Here is a 23,931-nt window from a genome sequence, read left to right as displayed (position 1 = left end):
CGACCCGCCGAGGCAAAGCCATTGGAAAAAGCCCCGCCCTCTGGCAGGCTACCTCCAGACCCCAAATACTCGGCGCGCGGCAGCCAACCGCTCCCGGCTGCTACGCATGCGTGACTGCGAACGGGGCGCATGCGTCTCCGGAGGCGCTAAGCTTGCGCCCTGGGGCGGTTTCCGTTGGCGGACCTTTGGACTCTGTCCTGGAGAAGGGGAAGGAAAAAGTAAGGCGTACGAGTGCACTGAGACTTCGTCTTACACAAGACAAGCACGACAAAGAAAGAGGGCGCGGAGGGACTCTTAAAAAATATTGAGTCTACATTTAAGATCAGCCTAAAAATGGTGACGGCCTCTTTATTACTCTAAATCCCAGATTTAAGTCGTTAGGACGACTTCGCATTGACTTGTGGGAAGTGTAGTTTTAATGCTGCCGGCGCTTTTTGTTTACGACAGAAACTACAACCCCCAGGGCCCACCGCGACGTTGCCCGAGGCTTCCCGCGAACCCACGGTTAGCGGTGGCAGGGGCTCATTGAGAGCGTCGGCTTGGTAAGCACCGTAGGCTGGATTGTCACCTTTCCTCTGACAGGATTTTTCTTTCCTCCGTTTCTTCTGGGATTTTGGAAACGAAGCCATCTAGGGTGAGCTTCCTTAGTCTAGGGATTTTTTCCAGTGACTTGCGTGGGAAAGACTAGTCCAGCTGCCCAAGCCCGGGGTGTGGTGGATGAGGCGAGGATTTGGGGATCCTGATCTCGAAGGTCGCAGGGAGCCGCGGAAGTGAGGCCAAGAAGGAAGGATGATGCTGTGGAAACTGGCGCTTTGCGCTGCTGCCTCTGCTTCCGCCCTTTCCTGTGGACACGCGCGGGGTGGATTAGGGATCTCTGCGGATTTGCACCTGTGTTTGCCTTTGCTTAGGGATGTTCTGGGCCTTATTTGCTCAGTCAGATGAAATCCCGGGTAGGGCTTTGAAAGCAAGTTGTCAAATCCGTCTTGTACGAGACTAAAGGGAAAAGAATCCCCAGTCTTCCTAGATAACACTTCTTGCAGGCTTTACGGATGCCTTATGAAAAAGAAAGCAAAACCGTAAAAGTCTCCAAAACTTAGTCTTTTCAAAAGATTGAATCATTTGTTTAAAATTACTGCTTGCTTTTAAAAAGTCGTTACTTGAGAAAAGTCGAGGTTTGAACAGCCGTCAATGGACTGATAGTAAGTGTAGATTTTAATTCTTCACATTGCAGAATTGCGTTGCACTAAATTCTAAAAATTTCATATTGCTAGGCGCTGAGTATGCAATGAAAAAGAGAAACCAGTGGTTAGACATACAGTTAAAATACTGTATGATATCACTGGATGGCTAGAAGGAGATCGCTTAGCCCGGTCTTGGAGAGTCAGGGAAATCTTCATCCCAGTGGAAATGAAGACCAAAAGAACAGCATATGCTAAGGCCCAGAGTGAGAGATAGGGTACTTTCAGGAAACGTCAGTAAGCCAAATCATATATACTTGGCAGTTGGCGAAAGGGAAGGGTGCTTTTTGTGTATTAATGTACTTTGAAGCTACAAAGAGGTATTGTGAATTATTTACATCGTTTCTGTAAGTGAGCTATTTTGAATAGATGCAGAGTTTTGATGAATTGGTCTGATTTCAAAAACCTTGTTACAGTCTAACACTTATAGTTTAAATCTGAACTTTAAAAAGGGAATAACTTATGAGTGTGATTTAAAAAAACAAAACCATTCCATTTCATCTCCTTTTTGGGATCATCATCCTCTATCCAGCCCATAGAGAGTAGGGTCATTTCTTAAGGCTGGGTGCCTTTTTATGCCTTAGTTAAATATAATCTCATGTATACCCTGTGTCAACACCTATGACTCTCACATGAATACCTCCATTCAGCTTCACCTTCAATTCTCAGCTTTCACATATCTGTCTCTTGGGTATTTCTTCTTGGATATCTCAAAAGCATCTCACACTCAACATACCTAAAATCAAATGCAGTTATTTCCTGTGAATCTGATTCTTTTCAGTACTCCTTATTTCAGCAAAGGGCACTACTATCTATCTACTCGTGCAAATTTGATAGCTAAACATTATTCTTTATTTCTTCTTGCCCTTCATACTTCTATGGCCAAATTATTACCGAGTTCTGTCAATCTTATCTCCCAAAATATCCTTCAAATGTATTTTTCTCTCCACTTTTCTTCAAACTGCCATAATCTCTCAAGACCACTACAGTAGCGATTATTCATTCACACTGACCCTCCTCCATTAGTTTTCTGTTGTAGCTGCTATAATGATTTTTTGAAACTGCAGATCTGATCGGATTTTCTCTTGATTAAATCTATTCAGTGGTGTCCCACTGCTCGTAAAATAAAGGCAAAACTCCTTTATAGAGCCTAACATCAACTGCTGCCCTTTCAGACTCAATATACTTCTCTCCAGATCAGCCATACAGACCATTTTTCAGTCATTGGTTCTCATATTGCATTTCACCCATGCATTTACTCAACAAATATCTGTTTAGTGCCTTCTATGAAACAGGACATTGAGGATACAGCATTGAGCAGAATATATAAAAATTCCTACTGTTACAGAGCTTGCATTCTACTGAGGAGAGATAGTAAATCTATATGCAAAACACTTAGTAAATAAAATGAAGACAAATGCAGTGTAGAAAAAAACTGGGAAGGGGAATGGGGAGTGCCAGAATGTGAGGGGCAAGGTTCACTTTTAAATAAGGTGGTTAGAAAAGGCCTAATCCAGAAGTGCACAACTGAGGAAATATGAAGAGGGAGGGAATAAACCATGTAGATGCCTGGGCAAGTAACATTCTGATGAAGATAAGTGGTGCAAAGACCTTGGGCTGGAGCTTGAGTGCACATGTGAGAAATAGCAAGAAGGCTAGTATGGCTGAAGCACAGTGAGTACAAAGAATAATGTGAGGTCACAGGAAGTAATAGTAGGAGAACAGGTAGGTGACCGAAAGGACTACATTTTTAATTGAGTTGAGAAGGCATTGGAGGCTTTTTTGCAGATGTGGGCATGATCCGACCTTTTAAAAATGACTACCTGCCTTCCTTTCCTCCTTTCTCTCTCTCTCTTTCTCTTCCTCCCTCCCTCCCTTCCTCCCTCCATTCCTCTCTCCCTCCCTCCCTTCCTTTCTTCCTTCTTTCCTCTCTTCCTCCCTCCCTCCCTCCCTTCTTTCCTTCCTTCCTTCCTTCTTTCCTCCCTTCTTCCCTTCCTCCCTCCCTCCCTCCCTCCTTTCCTCCCTTCCTCCCTCCCTTCCTTCTGACAGAGTTTCACTCTTGTTGCAATGGCATGATCTCGGCTCACTGCAACCTTCACCTCCTGGGTTCAAGCAGTTCTCTGTCCTCAGCCTCCTAAGTAGCTGGGAGTACTGGTATGCACCACCATCCCTGGCTGATTTTGTATTGTTAGTAGAGACTTGGTTTCACCATGTTGGTCAGGCTGCTCTCTAACTCCTGACCTCAAGTGATCCACCCACTTCAGCCTCCCAAAGTGTTAGGAGATTATAGGTGTGAGCTACTGCACCCAGCCTCTTTTTTCCTGAGGCAGAATCTCACTGTGTCACTCAGGCTGTAGTATAGTCATAGCTTACTGCAGCTTTGAACTCCTGGGCTCAAGCAATCCTCCCATCAGTCTCCCAGGTAGCTGGGACTACAGGCATGTGCTAACATGCCCAGCTAATTTTGTAATTTTTCCTTTTTTTTTTTTTTTTAAAACTGAAATTGCATTAAAAGTGGAGATAATTTTTGTCTTTTTGTAGAGACAGAGTCTCACTGTGTTGCTGAGGCTGGTCTTGATCTCCTCAAGTGATCACCTCAAGTGATGCACCTGCCTCAGCCTCCCAAAGTGCTGGGATTAGAGCCATAAGCCACTGCACCTGGCCTGAAGTGAATATTTCTTTCAAATTGTATTGAGCATAGACCAGGGGGAAGCAAGGGTAGAAGCAGAGAGACTGGTTAGGAAGCTAAAGTAATATACCAGGTGAGAGAATCTGGATACATTTTAATAGTATAGTGAACAGATTTTGCTGACAGATTGTGTGAGAGTAAGAGTCAAAAATGACTTCACAGTTTCTAACCTGAGCAACTAGAATGGAGGAAGTGGCATTTACTGTCATAGGAAAGTCTTCAGATTTATGTATGGGAGAGAGAGGAAAGGTTGGTATTTTAGTTTGGCCATGTTAAGTTGAAGAGGCCTCTAAGACATTCAAGTTGAGATGCGGAGGTGGAGGAGGCACTTGGATAAATGTGTCCAGAAGTGAGGAGAAAGATCTGGCAATAGATATAATTTTGGGTTTTATAGTAGTGTTTTGATAGTAGTTGTTGATATCACCAAAAGATATATTCCATGGAATTTGGGTGGATTTGGAGTTCTCTGCAAAGGTGACTGCGAAGGAGCAGCCAGTGAACAGAGGAAAACCTACTGTTCAGTAGGTGTCCTACGAGCCAAATGAAGAAAGTGATTAAGGATGAAGGAATGATAAGTTATGTAAATGTTGCTCTAGGTCAAATGAGACGAGGGTTCATGATCGACTACTACATTTAGCAACGTGGAGGTCATTGGGATCTTGATAAGAAACTTTTGGTGGAGTAAAGGGTACAAAAGCCAGATGGATACTTTTATTTAAGAGAGAATGAGAGACAGTGACTATGGCTGCAGCACTTTGTTACTGTGTTCTTTGTCCAAACTGTTTTAGCCTATCTTTGACTCCGCTTTCTGCAGATCTTCGCTAAATAATCATATTTTTAGAAGTGTCACTGATATAATTACTCTTGCAAATAGACCTATTGCACCATAAACCTTGACTTGCTCTTATGTTACACATTAGTTTTATAATTGTGCCATAATTTGATTAAAGTGTGTTTATTTCAGTAGAGCTTAAGCACCAAGAGCAGCTACTGTGCTTGTTTTTGTTCATCATCTTATCTCTACCTCTGAGTGCAGTGCCTGTACCTAGTACAAACTTAATAAATGTGTGATGCAAGGATACAGGAATGAATGAATGGAAGAATGATATAGTACCACAGAGCTTTCAAAGGTATTGCATATTTACCTATCATTTACAAAAACACAAAGTAACTAATGGGTGGACGAGGGTACGTTGTAATAAAAATATTTTAGGAAATTTGTCTTTAAAAAAAAGCAAGTCTGGACATGGTGGCTAACATCTGTAATCCTAGCACTTAGGAGACTGAGGGGGGCTGATCACTTGAGGTCAGGAATTTGAGACTAGCCTGGCCAACACTGTGAATCCCTTCTCTAGTAAAAATACAAAAATTAGTCAGTGTAGTGGCAATCACTTGTAATCCCAGCTACAGCCTCAGGAGGCTGAGGCAGGAGAATCACTTGAACCCAGGAGGCGGAGATTGCAGTGAGCCAAGATTGCGCCACTGCACTCCAGCCTGGGTGGACAGAGCAAGACTGTCAAAAAAAAAAAAAAAAAAAAAAATAGCCAGGGTAGTGGGTGGTACATGCCTGTAATCCCATCTATTCAGAAAGCTGAGGCATGAGAATCACTTGAACAAAGGAGGTGGAGGTTGCAGTGAGCTGAGATGGTGTCTTTAGCCTGGGTGACAGAATGAGACTGTTCCCCCTGCAAAAAAAAAAGTTTACAGAATCTGTAGATTAGGAAATGTAATTACTGGTCACATAAAATTTTATTTAATGTGATCAGTTTCACATTATTTAATTCAGAATTCCTATATTCATAATGTCTGTCTTTTTGCCAGGCATGGTGGCTCATGCCTGTAAACCCAGCACTTTGGGAGACTGAGGCAGGTGGATCACCTGAGATCAGGAGTTTGAAACCAGCCTGGCCAACATAGTGAAACCCCATCTCTACTAAAAATACAAAAATTAGCTGAGCATGGTGGCACGTGCCTGTAATCCCAGCTACTCAGGAGGCTGAGGCAGGAGAATTGCTTGAGCCTAGGAGGCAGAGGTTGCAGTGAGCCAAGATCATACCACTGCACTCCAGCCTGGATGACAGAGTAAGACTCTGTCTCAAAAAAAAAAAAAAAAGTCTGCCTTTTTTGCTGCAACATATAAATAGATGTTATGGAATTTAGAAGAACTTCTTTAGATCAGAAATTTTCACAATTACATTTTAGAAGAGTAGATAGGGAACAAGATTGTTCGTTGGCTGAAAACAGATATTGAGAGGTTTTGCTAATTTTGGCAGTGAAGCAGCATAGAAGTTCCATGAGACCATGGACTTTGGAGCTAGACCTTGAAATCTATGCCTCTGCCATTTACATTATACAAATTGCCAACCTTTTTTAACCCCATTTTAATCTATAAAATACAGTACATATTATTATACATTTCTGCTCTTTGAATGTACCAAACTTAAGATTTTTGCACATGATGTTTTTCTCTTAAGATTTTCACATGGCTGCCTTCTCATTGTTTTGAACTCACCTCAAAGTCCCTCTTAGAGAGGTCTTACCTGATCATTCCAGCTAAAACCGCTCACCTGTTACCCTTTCTAACTTTCACTCCAGTTATCCACTTGAACCTATTTATTTATTTCATGCTTATTATCTTTTCTTCCTCATGAGAATATGAGCTCCTCAAGAGCGAGGACTCGGTCTTGTTTACCACTGTACTCCCAGTGCCTTAAACAGTGATTTGCGCATGATAGGTAGGTGTTCTCAAAATTCTTGCTGACCCACTGGCTGGACTACCTACCTCATAGACTTGTTGAGAAGACAGCACAAAATAATGCATGTATTGCATCAAAGTGCTTGGTACCATTTCCTTTGCTTGTATCTTTGTTTTCCTGTGTCCTATCTGATTATAAAAAGTGTTGAGACATCTGCTTAATACCCTAAATGTATATAAGTAATCTATTATATTACCATTATTGATAATAGTAGCTAATATTAACAGTGCATTTACTCTGTGCCAGGTCATTTACATAGGTTATCTCTTTAAGTCTCATGTTAAACCTATGAAAGGTACTATTATCTCCGTTTTTACGCATAAGGAAGCTGAGGCCCAGAGAGTTCAAATAACTTGCCTCAAAACACATAGTTAATAAAGCCATGCCAATCTGCCTCCAGACAAGGCTCGTGTTCTTCACTGCTTTATCATGTTCTATCACTTCCTCAAAAAGGTTGAGTATGTAATATGTGGCTTAGCACAGTAACTTTTTTCTTTTTCTTGGGACCAAGCATAGAGTTCAAATATTTGTTCTTCTGGCTTTCCATTAGAAATACTTTCTGCTTTCTTTATTTCTAATTTTTTAAGTAGTTAATTAATTATTTTTAGAGACAGGGTCTCTTGCCCAGACTAGAGTGGAGTGATGTGATCATAGTTCACTGCGGCAGCCTTGAACTCCTGGGCTCTGCTTTAGCTTACTGAGTAGCTGGAATTACAGGTGTGTACCACCACAAATGGTTAATTTTTTTTTTTTTTTTTAATAGAGACGGGGTCTTTCTATTGCCCAGGCTTTTTTCTGCTTTCTTGAGGTGTCAGTTCCTCAGCTCTGGTTATTTACATTACACTTGTAAGTGAAAGAATATAAACTTACCCTGAATTCTTTATATTCATTGCATTTTTATTGTATTTAATATCTTGGGTGTTAGAAAGTTTCCAAGGTCTTTTAATGGTAGCCCAATGCAAATACTAGCTGGGCTAACTTGAGTTAATAACTTCCCAAATCCACCACAGCCTATTTTTTAAAACTTTATTCATAATACTAGATTGCAGCTGTGACCTAAGCTCTCAGTTTTTTCCGTGCAACTTTTGGTAACTCTCTTAATCTTTTTTTTTTTTTTTTAAGACAGAGTCTTGCTCTGTCACTCAGGTTGGAATACAGTGGTGCAGTCTTGACTCACTGCAATCTCCGCCTACTGGATTCAAGTGATTCTTGTGCTTCAGCCTCCCAAGTAGCTGGGATTACAGGCATATGCTACCATGCCCAGCTAATTTTTGTATTTTTAGTAGAGACAGGGTTTCACCATGTTGGCCAGACTGGTTTCAAACTCTTGACCTCAGGCGATCTGCCCGCTCAGCCTCCCAAAGTGAGCCATAACATTTGGCTGATCTTTCTGGATCTCACTGTCTTCATCTATAAAATGAAGGGACTGGACTAGATATTTTTCTTTCTATTTCTAATTCTAAGGTCTGTAGTTTGCATTAGGTTTCACTTTTCTGTTGTATGGGGTTCTATGGGTTTTGACAAATGTGTAATGCCATGTACCCACAGTTACATAGTATCATATAGAATAGTTTCACCACCGTAAAAACTCCCATTGTTCTGCCTGTTCACAACCACTGATCTGTTTATTGTCTCTATGTTTTGCGTTTTTCAGAATGTCTTATAGTTGGAGTGATGCAGTATGTAGCCTTTTAGACTGGCTCCTTTACTTAGCAATGTGCATTTATGGTTCTTTTATTTATTTATTTTTTTCCTATGGCTTGAGAGCTCGTTTGTTTTTGTCACTGAAAAATAATCCATTGTATGGGTATATCACAGTTTGCTTATTCACCTTTTGAATGACCTCTTAGTTGCTTCCAGTTTTTAGCAATTATGAGTAAAGTTCCTAAAAATTTATGTGCAGGTGTTTTCTGGGCATAAGTTTTTAACTCATTTAGGAATGTGATTGCTGGATCTCAGATAAACCTATGTTTAGCTTTGTAAGAAGCTCACAACTGTTTTTCAAAGCGGCACTACCATTTTATATTTCCCACCAATGAATGAGAGTTCCTGTTGCGCCACATCTTTGCCAGGATTTGGTGTTGTCAGTGTTTTGGATTTTAGCTGTTCTAATAGGTATGTAATGGTATCTTGTTATTGTTTTAATTTGTGATTCCCCAGTGACATATGTTGAGCATCTTTTCATATGCCTATTTGGTGCCTGTATATCATGTTTGGGGAGGTGTCTGTTCAGATCTTTTGTCCATTTTTTAATTATTCTTACTGTTGAGTGTTTTCGTTTTTTAGAGGCAGGGTCTCACTATGTCAGCTGGGCTGGAATGCAGTGGCACTATCTTACAGCTAACTGTAACCTCAAACCCCCTGGTTCAAGCAGTCCTGCCTCAGCCTCTGGAAGTAGCTAGCACTACAGGCATGCACCTCCATGCCCCACTTACTATTGAATTTTAAGAGTGCTTTGTATATTTTGGACACAAGTCCTATATCAGATATGCATTTTGCAAATATTTTCTCCAAGTTCGTGGCTTTTCGTTCTTTTAATAGTGTCTTTTGCAAAGCAGAAATTTTTAATTTGAGTGAAGTCCAGCTTTCATGTATCATGCTTTCGGTGTTATATCTAAAAAGTTGTTGCCGTATCCAAGGTCATTTTGTTTTGTGTATATGTTTATGATCCATTTTTAACTTAGTTTTTTGTAAAAGGTGTAAGGTCTGTGCCTAGATTTATATTTTTATTAATAAAGTTTCTGCTGGATCCGAAATTATTATTTTGATCAATGATATTAAAAGGTGAAAAACTTTTTTTAAAAGACCATTGTACTGAATCTGTGTAACTATATTGGTGCCATTCTTCAAAACTGTTCTTTGAAAGAGAGACTTAAAGTCAGCCTAAAGATGAGGCCAGGGAGAGCTTTATCTGGAACATATCAGGAAAAAGGACTAATGGTTCCATTTTAGTTATCTATTGTCAGAATTTGTGGTTGACTGAGTGCTGTAAGTACAAATTGTTAGGAAAACTTTCTATAATTAAGAATGTTATTCTCTAATTGAATTACCTTGTTATTTGTCTATATTGCTGTTTCTTTGCTACGTTTTTGCCTAGTCTTACAAGGTTGCAAAAATCTACCTGTGATTTTTCTGCAATAGTTTGACCCTTCTCTACAATGAATCACTGAAACCCTGTAAACTTAAAATATCTCTTTCTATGATAACTGACTTCAACTTAAGTTGTTAAAGGAGTTATTTGCTACATAGTAACATAAGCAGTTTTGCCTCTAAATATTTCCTTAATTTGTCTTTTGGCTTTTGAAAAATGTTTTGTCAACCAAGTCCTATATGTGTACCTTTATGTGTGGGGTATATGTGTATTGCCCAAGTGAATCATAAAGTTTCTTAAATTTGAATCTGTACATTTTTATTTTTAAGTTTAAGAATTCAAGGTCGATTTGAATTCCTGAACAAGATTGATTTGAATGATATTCTTTTCAGCCTTTCAAAAATGTACTTTCTGAAACACTGTCATACATACTATTCTCAGAGTACTATCTGCCTTTTTTCTATGTTATTTTCCTTACATCTTTCAGGAATAAATGAATAAATCACTTACATCAAGTTTACTCTTCAGTATTTTCTCCTGTTTTTCTGTTTTTGGTGACTCAAACTTTACTGTAGTATGCTTTGAATGACCAAATCTCCAGTATTTCTGATACATATTAATGGATAGATTTTTAAAAATAATAATTGCTAAGTCTGTATTCATTTTACTCTTCTTGAAAGATTTGTGAGCCAACTCTAGCATATATACCCAACATACAATATGAATTTTATAAACCAGTCTCACCACTGACTTTATTCTTATTTGTCTACTTACTTTTCTTATCCACATTTTATGTGAATATATACATATATAGGGGTAGGATACTAAAATTTTGCATCATTTTAAAAAGTGTTACATATTTCAAACAAAAAATAAGAGTAACAAAAGAAATACCCTGTTAAACTACCCCTTGGAATGAACAAATGTTAACATTTTGCCTAATTTGCTTTAGTTTAGTTTTTTGCTTTTCATTGAAATAAAATATCGCATATGTTGGAAAGTGCTGTTGGCACAGTCATATATTGTCTCTACCTTTTAAGAAAATGTTACATAGAAGACATCTTATTATCTGTAACTTGCTTTCTGTTTTACTCAACAGTATATTTTCAGAGCTTTTCTACATTGCTAAATGTAGATCTTGTTTTTAAATTTTAGCTGGTATAGTTTGTTTCATTGTATCAATATGATACAGCCTATTTACCCAGGCCCATTAGTGTTTTTTGTTTTACAGAAATTTAAATTTTAATATAGTTTTATCATTTTTCCTCTTTTGATTTGTAAATTATCTTAAGAAATCTCTTCTTACCCAAAGTCTGAAACATTCTCTGTATTTTCTTCTAAAACAAAGGTTTGTTGTTCACATGTAGGTGTTCAGTCTAGCTAGCATTTGTTTTTGTGTTTTGCATGGAGTAGAGATATATGTTTATATTTTACGGTGTTGATAGCATATTATCCTGGCATGGTGAATATTGAATAGCCAATTCTTTCTCTATGGAAATGCCCTCTTTTATATAGCAAATTCCCACATATGTAAGTGTTTATTTACTCTCTTTTTTATCAATCCCTCAGGCCTATACCACTATTTTAATGACTAAAGTGCTGTAATAAATCTTAACTAGAAGAACAGCCCCATCTTTTTGTTCTTTTTCACAGTGTCCTTATCCTTACAGATTTTTATTTGCTGTTATTCCTATCATTCATGTAGTTTCTGATGCTGTTGTGCAAATACATGTTTTGAAATTACATTTTCTAGATAGGTTACCTAGATCAGGGATCCCCAACCCCCTGGCCATGGACTGGTACTGGTTTGTGGCCTGTTAGGAACCAGTCCACGAAACAAGGGGTGAGCAACAGGTGAGCAAGCGAAGCTTCATCTGTGTTTACAGCCACTCCCCACTGCTTGCATTACCGCCTGAGCTCTACCTCCTGTCAGGTCGGGAGTGGCATTCGATTCTCACAGGATCACAAACCCTGTTGCAAACTGCGCATACGAGGGATCTAGGTTGCATGCTCCTTATGAGAATCTAAAGCCTAATAATCTGTCACTGCCTCTCCACCCCCAGATGAGACCATCTCTTTGCAAAAACAAGTTCAGGGCTCCCACTGATTCTACTTTATGGTGAGTTGTATAATTATTTTATTATGTTTTACAATGTAATAATAATAGAAACAAAGTGCACAATAAATGTAATGGGCTTGAATCACCCTGAAACCATCCCATCCCCACCTCTAACCCCGGTCTATGGAGTCTCACTCTGTCACCCAGGCTGGAGTGCAGTGGCACAATCTCGGCTCACTGCAACCTCTACCTCCTGAGTTCAAGTGATTCTCCTACCTCAGCCTCCCAAGTAGCTGGAATTACAGGCACCCACCACCAGGCCCAGACAATTTTTGTATTTTTAGTAAAAATGGTGTTTCACTGTGTTGGCTGGGTTGGTCTCAAACTCCTGATCTCAGGTGATCCACCTGCCTTGGCCTCCCCAGGAGCTGGGATTACAAGTGTGAACCACTGCACCTGGTTAGAAAAATACATTTTTATTAATTAATTAAGCTCCCACCTCGGCTAGCCAGGAAAATCAGGTTTTGTCCTTTTGCCCTCTGGGCTATTTGACAACATATGCTGTTAAGATAACAGCTGTGCCAACAAGTCTGGTTTGAAAAAAAAGTAAGGGCTTAATGGTGTCTCTCTGCAGCTTCTCAACATCTCTGTGCATCAGTAGATTATTTCAGCCTTTTGAAACAGTTGTTCACCTCAGACATATGAGTCAAACGTCACTGTAGTTAACATACTGAAGCTTGCTAATAGGGATAAAAATTGGAATTATGACTTTGGTGCTCTCAGTACCAAGGAGAGAAATATGTATGGCAAACCTGTGTTTGTATTGCTTCAACACAGAATAACTCAGTCACTGCATTCAGTAGCTAGCACACTGTCTGATATGAATGGCATAGACATCTTCCTTTTACCTTTACCTTATATTGCTATGACTTTTCAGTAGGCTTTGTTCTGGAGCTCCACATAGCTTTGAATTCATTTCAGTTTAGCAAGCATTTATTAAGTATTAAATTAGTGCTGAGATTACAAAAATGAATGAGACTTTGTCCTCAAGGCTTGCAGTTCAGTGGGGAAGACATGAACAGGAATATTGTTTTATTATATATCAAACATACAGGTATGCACAGAGGAAAGTTAATTAGCCCAGCCTCAGGAAGCCAGGAAAGGGAATGCTTCATGGGCAGTTTAACTGATAAACTGTGCCTTTCATAATGGACAAGAATATTCCTGGAAGAGAGAACATTATGAACACTAGAAATATGTTCACTTAGCAGGGGCAGGAGAAAATAACTAGATAATGAGTCATGAGAGCACTGTATGCCCTGAGAAGGCCATTATTCTGCAGTCATTGAAGAGTTTGAAGCATTGAAGTAAGATGGCCGGATTTTAATTTTAGGTAGATCACTCTAGGGGTACAGTAAAAGATAGTTTTAGTGAAACAAAATTAGTAGTGGGAAAATCACTTCAAAAGGCTACTGTAATGGTCCAGGCAGTAAAAGATGAGGGCCTGGGCTAGGACATCTAATCAGTGGTGGTAAGGATAGGAGAGGACAGTTGATTCAAGAAGTGTTTTAGGTGTTGACATCCTCAGGACTGAGGATGGGGAGTAGGAGGATGATCCTATTAAGTGAGATTATGAATATAGGAAGAAAAACTGTTTTTAGGCCAAAGATGGTATTTTAAGTTTTGAATATACATTTAAGGTGCCTTTGGGACATTCAAGTAGAAATGAACTCTGTTAAAATGCAGAGAAATGGTAGTCAGTACTTGCTAAAAAATTATTATCTTAGGCAGAAGTAAAGAACAAATAAATCAGTGCAAACTCCAAAGTGATATTGTCTCTTAAGAAGAACTGGACCTGCCAGCCACTGTGGCTCACACCTGTAATCCCAGCACTTTGGGAGGCTGAGGCAGGCGGAGTGCCTGAGCTCAGGAGTTTGTGACCAGCCTGGGCAACATGGTAAAACTGCATCTTTACTAAAAATACAAAAAATTAGCCGGCTATGACAGCATGCACCTGTAATCCCAGCTGCTCAGGAGGCTGAATGAGGTAGGAGAATTGCTTGAACCTGGGAGGCGGAAGTTGCAGTGAGCCAAGATCATGCCACTGCACTTCAGCCTGAGCAACAGAGCGAGCTTCATCTCTTAAAAAAAAAAAAAAGGAAAAAGAAGAAGAAGGGCTGGGCCTAGAGAAGGCATTAGGTGTAAAAATTAGGTTTGTACAGGAGCAGTATAAAGTTGTAAGTAGGTTAAATGTGGAAAATCAAGCATTTCACTTTGTGAAAATCATGCACTGTTTATAGATTATCTATTGAAGACATTAAGATTATAGTATGATATAATGTTAAGAAACACTAGATATAGTAGTTTTTGATAGTTCAAAAGAGATTTTTTGGTTTCTTAGTATCATTATGCACATCAGTGATTTTACTGACAAAAATTTGGATGAAATATTCAAAATATAAAGATTTCTGATTATCAGTAATAGCCAACATTTATTGAGTGCTTATTGCGTACTAAGCTCTGTTCTATTACTTCATGTTGATTCATTACATATAATTATCTTAAATAGGTAGTCATATTATTCCCATTTTGTAGATAGGCGGAACATTTAAGAAACTTACTGCAGATCACACAGGATCTGTCCCCAAGGAGTTTTGCTGCAGAGCCTACCTCTTAACCACTGTGTATACTTTGTTATCAAATAGTCTAGGTTACAGGAACATAAAAACATGAAAATGCATTATACAAACAAAAGTCCTTATGAAGTTAACATTTCTAGACATTAAAAAGATTGCCATATTCTAAGATGAACCTTTTCTGCGTTGCCTGCAAATTGATGCATATGATAGGAAAGTTTCCAAAAGAAAAGCGCTTAGGTATATAAATAAGTGTTTTTCTTTCCGTCCTCAAGAAGTGTCGATGGTGATTATCTTCGGGGAGGGGAAAGTAGTGAGTATAGTTGGGAATCAGCAGTCCAGGAACAGAAAATTTTTTAATTTTCATTGTGTGACTTTCTGTGCTGTTTAGGTTTTGTTACGTATGGATATTAAAAAGAACATGTTAATGGGGGTTCTGTGTAATGAGATTATGGGCTACTTTTTAAATGTTTGAGATTAAATATTTATGGCACACAAATTATACTAACAGATATCATCCCCAGAATTACTAAGTAGGTTGACATTTATATTCAGTGGATTTTACACAGTTCCACAAAGAAACAATATTGTTATAAAATGGTTAGAAACATAGTGTCACTATAAAACCGGGCACAGTGGCTCACGCCTATAATCCCAGCACTTTGGGAGGCCGAGGCGGGTGGATCACAAGGTCAAGAGATCGAGACCATTCTGGTCAACATGGTGAAACCCCATCTCTACTAAAAATATAAAAATTAGCTGCGCATGGTGGCGCATGCCTGTAGTCCCAGCTACTCGGGAGGCTGAGGCAGGAGAATTGCTTGAACCCAGGAGGCGGAGGTTGCGGTGAGCCGAGATTGCGCCATTGCACTCCAGCCTGGGTAACAAGAGCGAAACTCCATCTCAAAAAACAAAACAAAACAAAACAAAAACATTATTCCCTTGTTTCTATGGGGAAAGTGAATCTTCAGTTATAGTTAGGGAAGTGGAAAATGTTAGTTCACTTTCTCCAGTCTTAGAAAATTCCTATACTTACACAGACACACACATATACACTCACTCACTCACTCATAGGTAAACGTTTGATCTGGGAGTAGGATAGTTTTCCTGAGTGAAAGAGGTGCTCTGGTGGGGTATGGCATGTGGTAGGGATAAGAGTCAGATTAGAATTTTTCTATCAGTTGCTGTAGACAGGCCTATGTTGTGAGGACTCTGAGGACCTTAACCCACTAAAAATGGGGAAGTTAGCAGTGGTCCTTTGAATACCTGGTTTATTTGTAAGTCACACTTTTGGATTGTAAAACTCTCTGTAGTGATTGGTTGGTGTTTATTTTCATTCTAAAGCAATTTTGGCCGTCTCACAACTTATTTGGATGATGTGCTTGCTGTACATTGAAATTTGCAGTTTTAAAAGATCCCAGAGCAACCATGGTGTGTAATTTGTGCAGAGTTTGTACTACTCTTGGAATAGATGAGAAATGTATGTTTGAATTAGGAAAACACTGCTTTTCTGGAAAATTATAAAAGTTCTAAAAGAATTTTTTTCACTGTGGCATTGTTGAGAAGGGATTAATATTTCTTAAAAAGAGCCAGGATACTCTGGATATAATGAAAATATTAAGTTAGTATTTGTGGCCTGTGAGCAAAAGAGGGAATATCAGATGTCAGAGTGGGACTGTAAATCATCATCCTTGGCAGAAACAAAGTTTGCTGTTGTCTTTCTAAGTCTGGACAGTTACCAGGGTCTGTGGTGAATTTTGCAATTTCATTATCAAAATCCCAGAGTGTGGAAGCATTTACATAGAGTCTAAGGTAGAGGTATTAGTGGTCTGATCTTACTCTTTGGGGTTCTTGTTTTAAAATGGATGAGAGTTTTTATATTTAGAGGAATTATAAATATGGTTAAATGTGATGGAAAGGGAAACAATTTTATAATTTTTAATAGTGTCTTTTATAGTTATTTTAAAAATAAATCAACACCTATATGAAATTATAAAGTACGTTTGAGAACCCTAAATTAACCCACCCCGAAAGATTCTGAGCATTCAGCATATAGCTTGGTATGCATTCCATCAACCATATTTCAGTGGCTCTAAGACACGTATTTTTTAGAAATTCTAGAAATTAAAAAATGTCTGAAATAGGGAAATGTCTTGGTAATCATTATTGGCCTCACTTGAAGTCAGATTACTTCAGAAAGGTTTTGCATTTCACTCTGCCGGTTATTTGCACTACTACCAATCTAAGACCACGTTAAGTTAAATTCTCTGCCTGAAATATTTATTGTTTTGTTTTGTCTTTGCTGGTTTTGATGTGTTTTGGTTTTGACCCCACTGGTAATATGAGTTCAGACTGCAAAGCTAAGTGAGTACTGTCTTTTAGATAAAATTCCTTCTCTCTTGTGTACAGTAGAGACTTTCAGATTTCCTTGCTGACTCTTTCTGAATGCTGGGTTTATCCTTCTTTTGCTTATATTGCATTTGTAGCCCTTTTGTTGTCCTAGCTTTACATGGGAGGCCTCCTATTTGGGGTATTTTGTTGTTTTGGCAGTGGTGGTACATGAAAGAATAATACATCTTATATTGTATTGTGGCTTAGATTTGATCAAAGACTCATCAGACACTTGCCCAGGCCCCTACTACCATCCTTGTTCAGAAGTTGCTTACTCTTATTGTAGACACACTTCTAATAAACTCAATGTCATTGTTACACATTTCTTTGCTCATTCCTTTAGTGACCTTCAGACTTTAATTTACATAAGAATTAGTTGAGTAGTTAATCCAACTATTTCTGGGCCTTAGCCCTAGAGTGTCTGTTTCCATGGACCTTGGTAAGGCCCAGGAATCTGTATGCTTATTAAACATAAACATCCTCAGGATATTCTTACCTAAGTGATTGAAGGACCACACTTAGAGATATAGAGTGCATACTTTGTATGTAACTCAATACTTAAGGCTTCAGCTGCCATCTGTGTATATAGACGACTTCCAAATCCTTATGTTTTTATTATTATCTATTAACAGAGGTAGCTGGCGCCAAATCCTTATCTTTAAACAATTCTTGAGTGTCAAACTGATTTATACAATTGGCATGTCTCTATTAAAGACAGAAGCCCTCTGAACCAGGATACCTGGGTTCAGATCCCAGCTCAGCCCCTTTATGGCTGCATGACCCTAGGCAAATTGCTTAACTTCTCAGATGCCTCACATAAAAAGAAGTTAATACGTCGTAGTGTTGCCTTCATGATTCAGTGGATCAATGCATGGAAACTTCTTTGACTAGTGCCTCACGTGTAGCAAGCTCAATGTAAGTGTTAGCTGATTTTTAAAAAATGTTACTTCACAAGCACCTCAATTATGTCTAAAATGAATCTTTTATACCACCTCCACTGCTCTCAGAATCTGTTTTCTGCTTTGGCTACAACTTTATTTCATTTTTTCCCTATCACGAGTTTTTTTTGTTCTGGTCATAAGTTCTGTGAATTTGACATCCTAATTTTCTCTAGTTTTTCTCATCTTTTCTATAGGATTAGTAGCAGGAAATACCTAAATAGAACCACTTCTGGCCGGGCGTGGGGGCTCACACCTGTAATCCTAACACTTTGGGAGACCAAGGCAGGGGGATCACCTGAGTTCAGGAGTTCGAGACCAGCCTGGCCAACATAGTGAAACCCCATCTCTACTAAAAAAAATGCAAAAATTACTCAGGCATGGTGGCACATGCCTGTATCCCAGCTACTCAGGAGGCTGAGACAGGAGAATCGCTCGAATCCAGAAAGTAGAGGTTGCAGTGAGCTGAGATCTTGCTATTGCACTCCAGCCTGGGCAAGAGAGTGACTCCATCTCCAAAAAAAAAAGAAAAAAGAAGAAGAAGAAAAGAAAGAAAAGAAAAAAAGAACCACTTATATTGCTTTAGTTGAGGTCTTTATCATCCCTCATCCCTCACATAGAGCTCTGGAATAGCCTCCTACCTGAATTTTGAACCTTTGGTTGTTTCTCTCTATTCTTATCCCATAAAAGTCTTTATCAGAGTCAGTGTGATCTTGCTAATCCTCTGCTGTATGGCTTTTACTGCCTACGGGATAAAATCTAAACACCTGTACCTGGCACACAAGGCTCCTCAGATCTGGTTTCAGCTTCATCTTCCACAATATTCAGACACTGTACAATCTTCCACCTTAGTAAAGTACTCATAGTAGATTGCTCAAAACACTGGATTCTCTCTTGCTTTCATAATTTTGCACAGATAAGCAATATAGTGTGGTGATTTAGAGTGTTAGCTTTAGAGCCAGACTGCAAATCTGACCTTGCCACTTAACTGGGTGTGGACCTTGGATGAAACAGTTTTTTCTGTGCCACTGTTTCCTTATCTGTAAAATAGGAATAATTGTGCCTCATAGCATTGGTATGTGGATTTAGTAAGTTAATTCACAGAAGTTTTTAATAAACGTGAGATATCATTTTTATTATTGCCATGCTATTTCTTCTGTCTGTGCACTTGATTGTTCTGCCAATTCTCTCACTTTCTTTTGCTTATGAAATGCTATTTATTCATTATTCATGTCTTAGTTTAAGAACTAGCTCCTCCAGGAAGTCATCATTGAAATCCCCAGACTCTGGGTCAGAGGCTTCTCCTTTGGATTCCCATAGCACGCTGTGTAGTATAATTAAGTTGTGAATGTTTCAGGGACTGCCTGGGATTGTACTTTTCATCTCTGAATGTTTAATGAATGAAACTTGATTGCTTTGTTGTTTCTTATTTGCTGTAGGTTAGGAAACCAATTGGAAATGAGTGTTCTGCTAGAAACAAGTAGGTAGACAGCAAGGGAAGAGGTAGCAAGAGGTAAAAAGACAGAAAACAGAGACTAGGATGATCTGAAACTTTCCAGTGAATGGATAAACAATACAAGCATCACTCTGGGTTCCTAAGTATCATTCTGCATAATTAAAATACTGTGATGCTATCCTTAAGTCATCCTAAAGGTTAAGTTATGTTGAATAATATACTCTGCCTAAAAAGAAGGAAAGCCATTTAAACATTTTAGAAATATTTCTTTTAAAACTAGTCTAAATAAATTTTGGTACTGAGCTAGGCAAGCCTTAGTTATTTATCATTGTCCAATAGCTCATTTTTCCTTGGGCAGCCTGACTAATCAGTAAAGTCCCATAATTAATTCTGACTATTAAGTCTGTTCAATCTGTGGGGAAAAAAAATCTAAAGGCCTAGAAAGTGGGTTTGTAGCAACTAATCTGAGTACCATTAACTTTTAAATGTAACATTTTTGCTTTTACTGAATTACTGAACTCTGTCTGTGTTTACTAAGTTTACCATCAACCATTCTAAAGAGAAAAGGGTATGGTGGCACACACTTGCTACTCGGGAGGCTGAGGTGGGAGGATTGCATGAATCTGGGAGATTGAGGGTAGTCTAGGCAACATAGTGAGAACCTGTCTTGATCGACTGATTGATAGACGGGTGGATGGAAATAGATAAGATCAATGAAAATAAGTATAGTATACATTTGTCCTTATAAACACATTAAACATAAAAATGTTGAAACCCTTTCAAAATCACTTATTTTTTAAATTTAGAACTTTTTGAAGAAATATTACCAGTAATATTTTTAAATTCTAAGAATTTTGATTTACTTAAATGACATTAAATTAAAACCTGTACGTAAAAGTACATATCAAGGCACAATATGTATTTTTTTTTTCAGTTGGGACAGTATTTACTGATTTGCTGGGTTCAACCATAACAAACATTAGCATAGGGAGGTAGGAAAAAGTTGTTGACCTAACAAATTAGTTTCAGAGAATTCATTTTTACAAATATTTTTTGGATTAGGCCCTGAAGATACAATGCCTCTTTGCAGAGCATAGGAATTTGGATTGTCAGGACTTAGAGAAAAAAATAAACATAATTTCCTTTCTGAGTTTATGTTGAGGTAAGAGACATGAGACCTTTACAAATGAAAACATGTAAGTGCTTCCAACAGATATTCATATAAATAATTGATACTGTAAATCTCCAGCTGCTTTCTACCTCTTTAGAAATCTAGTTGAGGAGAAAATATTTTATTAGTTTTTTTTCTCATTATAAAAGTAATATGGTTCATTGTGGAGAATGTTTTAGAAGGTAGAAATAACATGAAAATCTGTTGTCCATCTGTTAGCATTTTAATATTTTAATCTGTTATTTGAACCTATTTTTGTGCTTTTAAAAAATAGGCTATAATTATACAGTTTTATATTGTTCCTCATTTACTTTATATTAAATCAGGAGCATTTTCTTATGAACTGAATAGTCAAGATAAACTAAATCTTGGTAAAGATGATGGGGAGTCTAATCATTTAAGTGACCTTATACATTATATGTTCTAAACTCAGTGGATACACATTCAATAAGGAGAAATCTATTAGATAGAATCTTTGTTTAAGCCTGGTTATTTTAAATTCAGCACTTGATGAATTTGTTTGATAATTAGATAACTCTTATTGAATGTATTGAGTTGAATTAACTGTGCACATGAACAATTAGATGCTATATTATAATTTATAAAATATTTGTAAAGATTGGCATTACTTTGTACTCTTAAAAAACTGGCTGTTCACCTGGGTGTGGTGGCTCATGCCTGTAATCCCAGCACTTTGGGAGGCCGAGGTGGGTGGATCAGCTGAGGTCAGGAGTTTGAGATCAGCCTGGCCAACACAGTGAAACTCTGTCTCTACTAAAAATACAGAAAATTAGCCAGGCGTGATGGTGGGCACCTGTAATCCCAGCTACTTGGGAGGCTGAGGCAGGAGAATCGCTTGAACCCTTGTTTGAAATGTTAAAAATTGTACTGCCTTGCTTTCTTTTAAGATAAGTATGGCTACCTTTTATCAAGTACATATTTGCCTACAGAAAGTACATACAATAGTTGCCCCTTGTCCATGGGTGTATTTTCAAAGACCTTCAGTTACCTGAAACCACAGATAGTACCAAATGCTGTATATACTATGAACAATTTTTTTTCCTTCTTCACAGTTTCATGAATATCAGATTCATTCTTATTGTAGATCTTAGCAACCTCAGCATGTGATTATTTTTTTCTTTTCCTGTGAAGTCATGAACTTTTACTTTTTCACTTAAAGGAAACACTTTATGGCTTCTCTCTGGAATATCTAAATTGCCAGCATCACTACTTTTGTGCTTTGGTGCCAGTGTTAAGTAGAATAAGGGTTACTTGAATGCAAGCAGTATGATACTATGACAGTTGATCTGATAACCAAGGTGACCACTAAGCTCCTAACAGACAGGTAGCGTCTACAGTGTGAAAATGCTGGACAAAGAGATGATTCACATCCTCGGCAGGATGGAGCTGGACAGTGTGAGATTTCATAATTGTGGTACTCAAAATGGCACACAATTTAAAACTTATGAAGCATTTCTGGAATTTTCCATTTATTTAAACTTTTTTGGAGATAGAGTCTCACTCTATTGCCCAGGCTAGAATGCAGCAGCACAATCTTGGCTCACTGCAACCTTTGCCTCCTGCGATTACAATTTTATTTATTTTTTTGAGATGGAGTCTCGCTCTGTCTCCCAGGCTAGAGTGCAGTGGTGTGATCTCTGCTCACTGCAACCTCTGCCTCCTGGGTTGAAGTGATTCTCCTGCCTCAGTTTCTCAAACCTCTCAAGTAGCTGGGACTGCAGGCACCTGCCACCACACTCAGCTAATTTTTTTGTATTTTTAGTAGAGAAGGGGTTTCACCATGTTGACCAGGCTTGTCTTGAACTTGTGACCTCAAGTGATCCACCCACCTCGGAATCCCAAAGTGCTTGGGATTACAGATGTGAGCCACCACATCCAGCCTGCCTGGCTAATTTTTGCATGTTTAGTAGAGATGGGGTATCACCATGTTGGCCAGGCTGGTCTCAAGCTCCTGACCTCAAATGATTTGCCTGCCTCAGCCTCCCAAAGTGCTGGGATTACAGGTGTGAACCACTGTGCCCAGCCTAGAAATTTTCATTTAATATTTTCTGAAAAAAGTTTTTCTGAAAGTCAAAAAGATATTAAGTGACGGATCCAAGATTTGAATTGAGGTCCAGCTGCAAAGGGCTTTACTTTTGAATCTGGATATAACTGCTTTTCATTGACTATTACTAAGATTTATTTATTTGTTGAGTTTGAGTCTCACTCTGTCACCCAGGCTGGAATGCAGTGGCACAATCTTGGCTCACTGCAAGCTTCACCTCTGTGTGAAGCCTTACCTGCCAGAGTAGCTGGAATTTCAAGCACTTGCCACTATGCTTGGCTAATTTTTGTATTTTTTAGGAGAGATGGGGTTTCACCATGTTGGCCAGGCTGGTCTCAAAATCCTGACCTCAAGTGATCCAGCCGCTTCAGCCTCCCAAAGTGCTGGGATTACAGGCATGAGCCACTGCTCCCAGCCAGATTTATTGTTTACTGGCCACATTATTCTGTGAATTGATGGTTTATAATTGTTTGTCATTTTCCTATAATGGTGTTAGTATTTTTCTTTTGACTTACAAAAGCTCTTTCCATATTAACATTAACCCTTTGTTCTTCATTGCACTTATTTGTCTTTTGCCATTCAGTTTTGTTTACAATTTTTATATGTTGTATTATTATTATTATTTTAGCCAGAGTCTCACTCTTTTGCCCAGGCTGGAGTGCAGTGGCACAATCTTGGCTCACTACAATCTCCATCTCCTGGGTTCTAGCCATTTTCCTGCCTCAGCCTCCCAAGTAGCTGGGACTACAAGTGTGTGCCAATGTGCCCAGCTAATTTTTTGTTTTTAGTGGAGACAGGGTTTCACCATGCTAGCCAGGCTGGTCTCGAACTCTTGACCTTGTGATCTGCCCGCCTTGGCCTCCCAGGATGCTAGGATTACAGGCATGAGCCACTGTGTCCAGCCTTATATGTTGTATTAACAGAGCTTTTGTATCTTTTCCTTTATTTTTCTGTTACTTTTAAACATAGAATATCTTACCTAGTCTAAGGTTAATTGTTCACTGATTTATTAAAATAATTTTTTGAGGTTTTTTTTTTTTTATTTGACTGTAGTTATCTGACATTTGTATTGATGCATGGAGTGAGATAAAGGCTTAACTGGATATTTTACCCAATTTTTTAAACATCATTTATTGGATGATCAAACGAATAGTTGAATCCCACCGAAGTATTTATGTTATATTCATATATTTACTAGTTTCCATTGACCAGTTAACTTTAATTGTCACATCTTAACATTTTGGTTATTGTACATTATAAATAACACATTATGTAATTAGGATATCTACAACGTAAATTCCTCCACCACAGATTAGCTTACTCAGTTGTAAGTACTATAGGAAAAAAGCACTATAGAGCACTATACTTCTTAAAGTACTATGGAAATAAATTACTTCTTAAAGTACTATACATTAAGAAATAAGTTAGTCCAGACTTTACT

General features: G+C 38.4%; 1 protein-coding gene across 7 annotated transcripts in view; it reads left to right on the top strand.

Moving 5' to 3' along the window:
• Positions 1–246: 246 nt before the first annotated feature.
• CEP57L1 (centrosomal protein 57 like 1) overlaps positions 247–23,931 on the top strand; it is a 59,038-nt gene continuing 35,353 nt past the window's right edge. For 2 of the 7 annotated variants that reach the window (XM_074397629.1, XM_074397627.1), the window contains exon 1: positions 337–542. Coding sequence is in view for 3 of the 7 variants with exons in the window: in XM_074397625.1 (XP_074253726.1) it covers positions 11,891–11,893 (3 nt within the window). In the remaining 4 variants the exon portion in view is untranslated. Of the gene's footprint in view, positions 635–11,837; positions 11,894–23,931 lie in introns of those variants that run through there. The other 5 variants (XM_074397625.1, XM_074397624.1, XM_074397628.1 and 2 more) reach the window with 5 other exon arrangements.

This window comes from Saimiri boliviensis, chromosome 4, assembly GCF_048565385.1.
Source record: "Saimiri boliviensis isolate mSaiBol1 chromosome 4, mSaiBol1.pri, whole genome shotgun sequence".
Lineage (NCBI taxonomy): Eukaryota > Metazoa > Chordata > Mammalia > Primates > Cebidae > Saimiri > Saimiri boliviensis.
The sequence above is the reverse complement of the archived record's forward strand: the minus strand, read 5'-3'. Positions and strand labels throughout refer to the sequence as shown.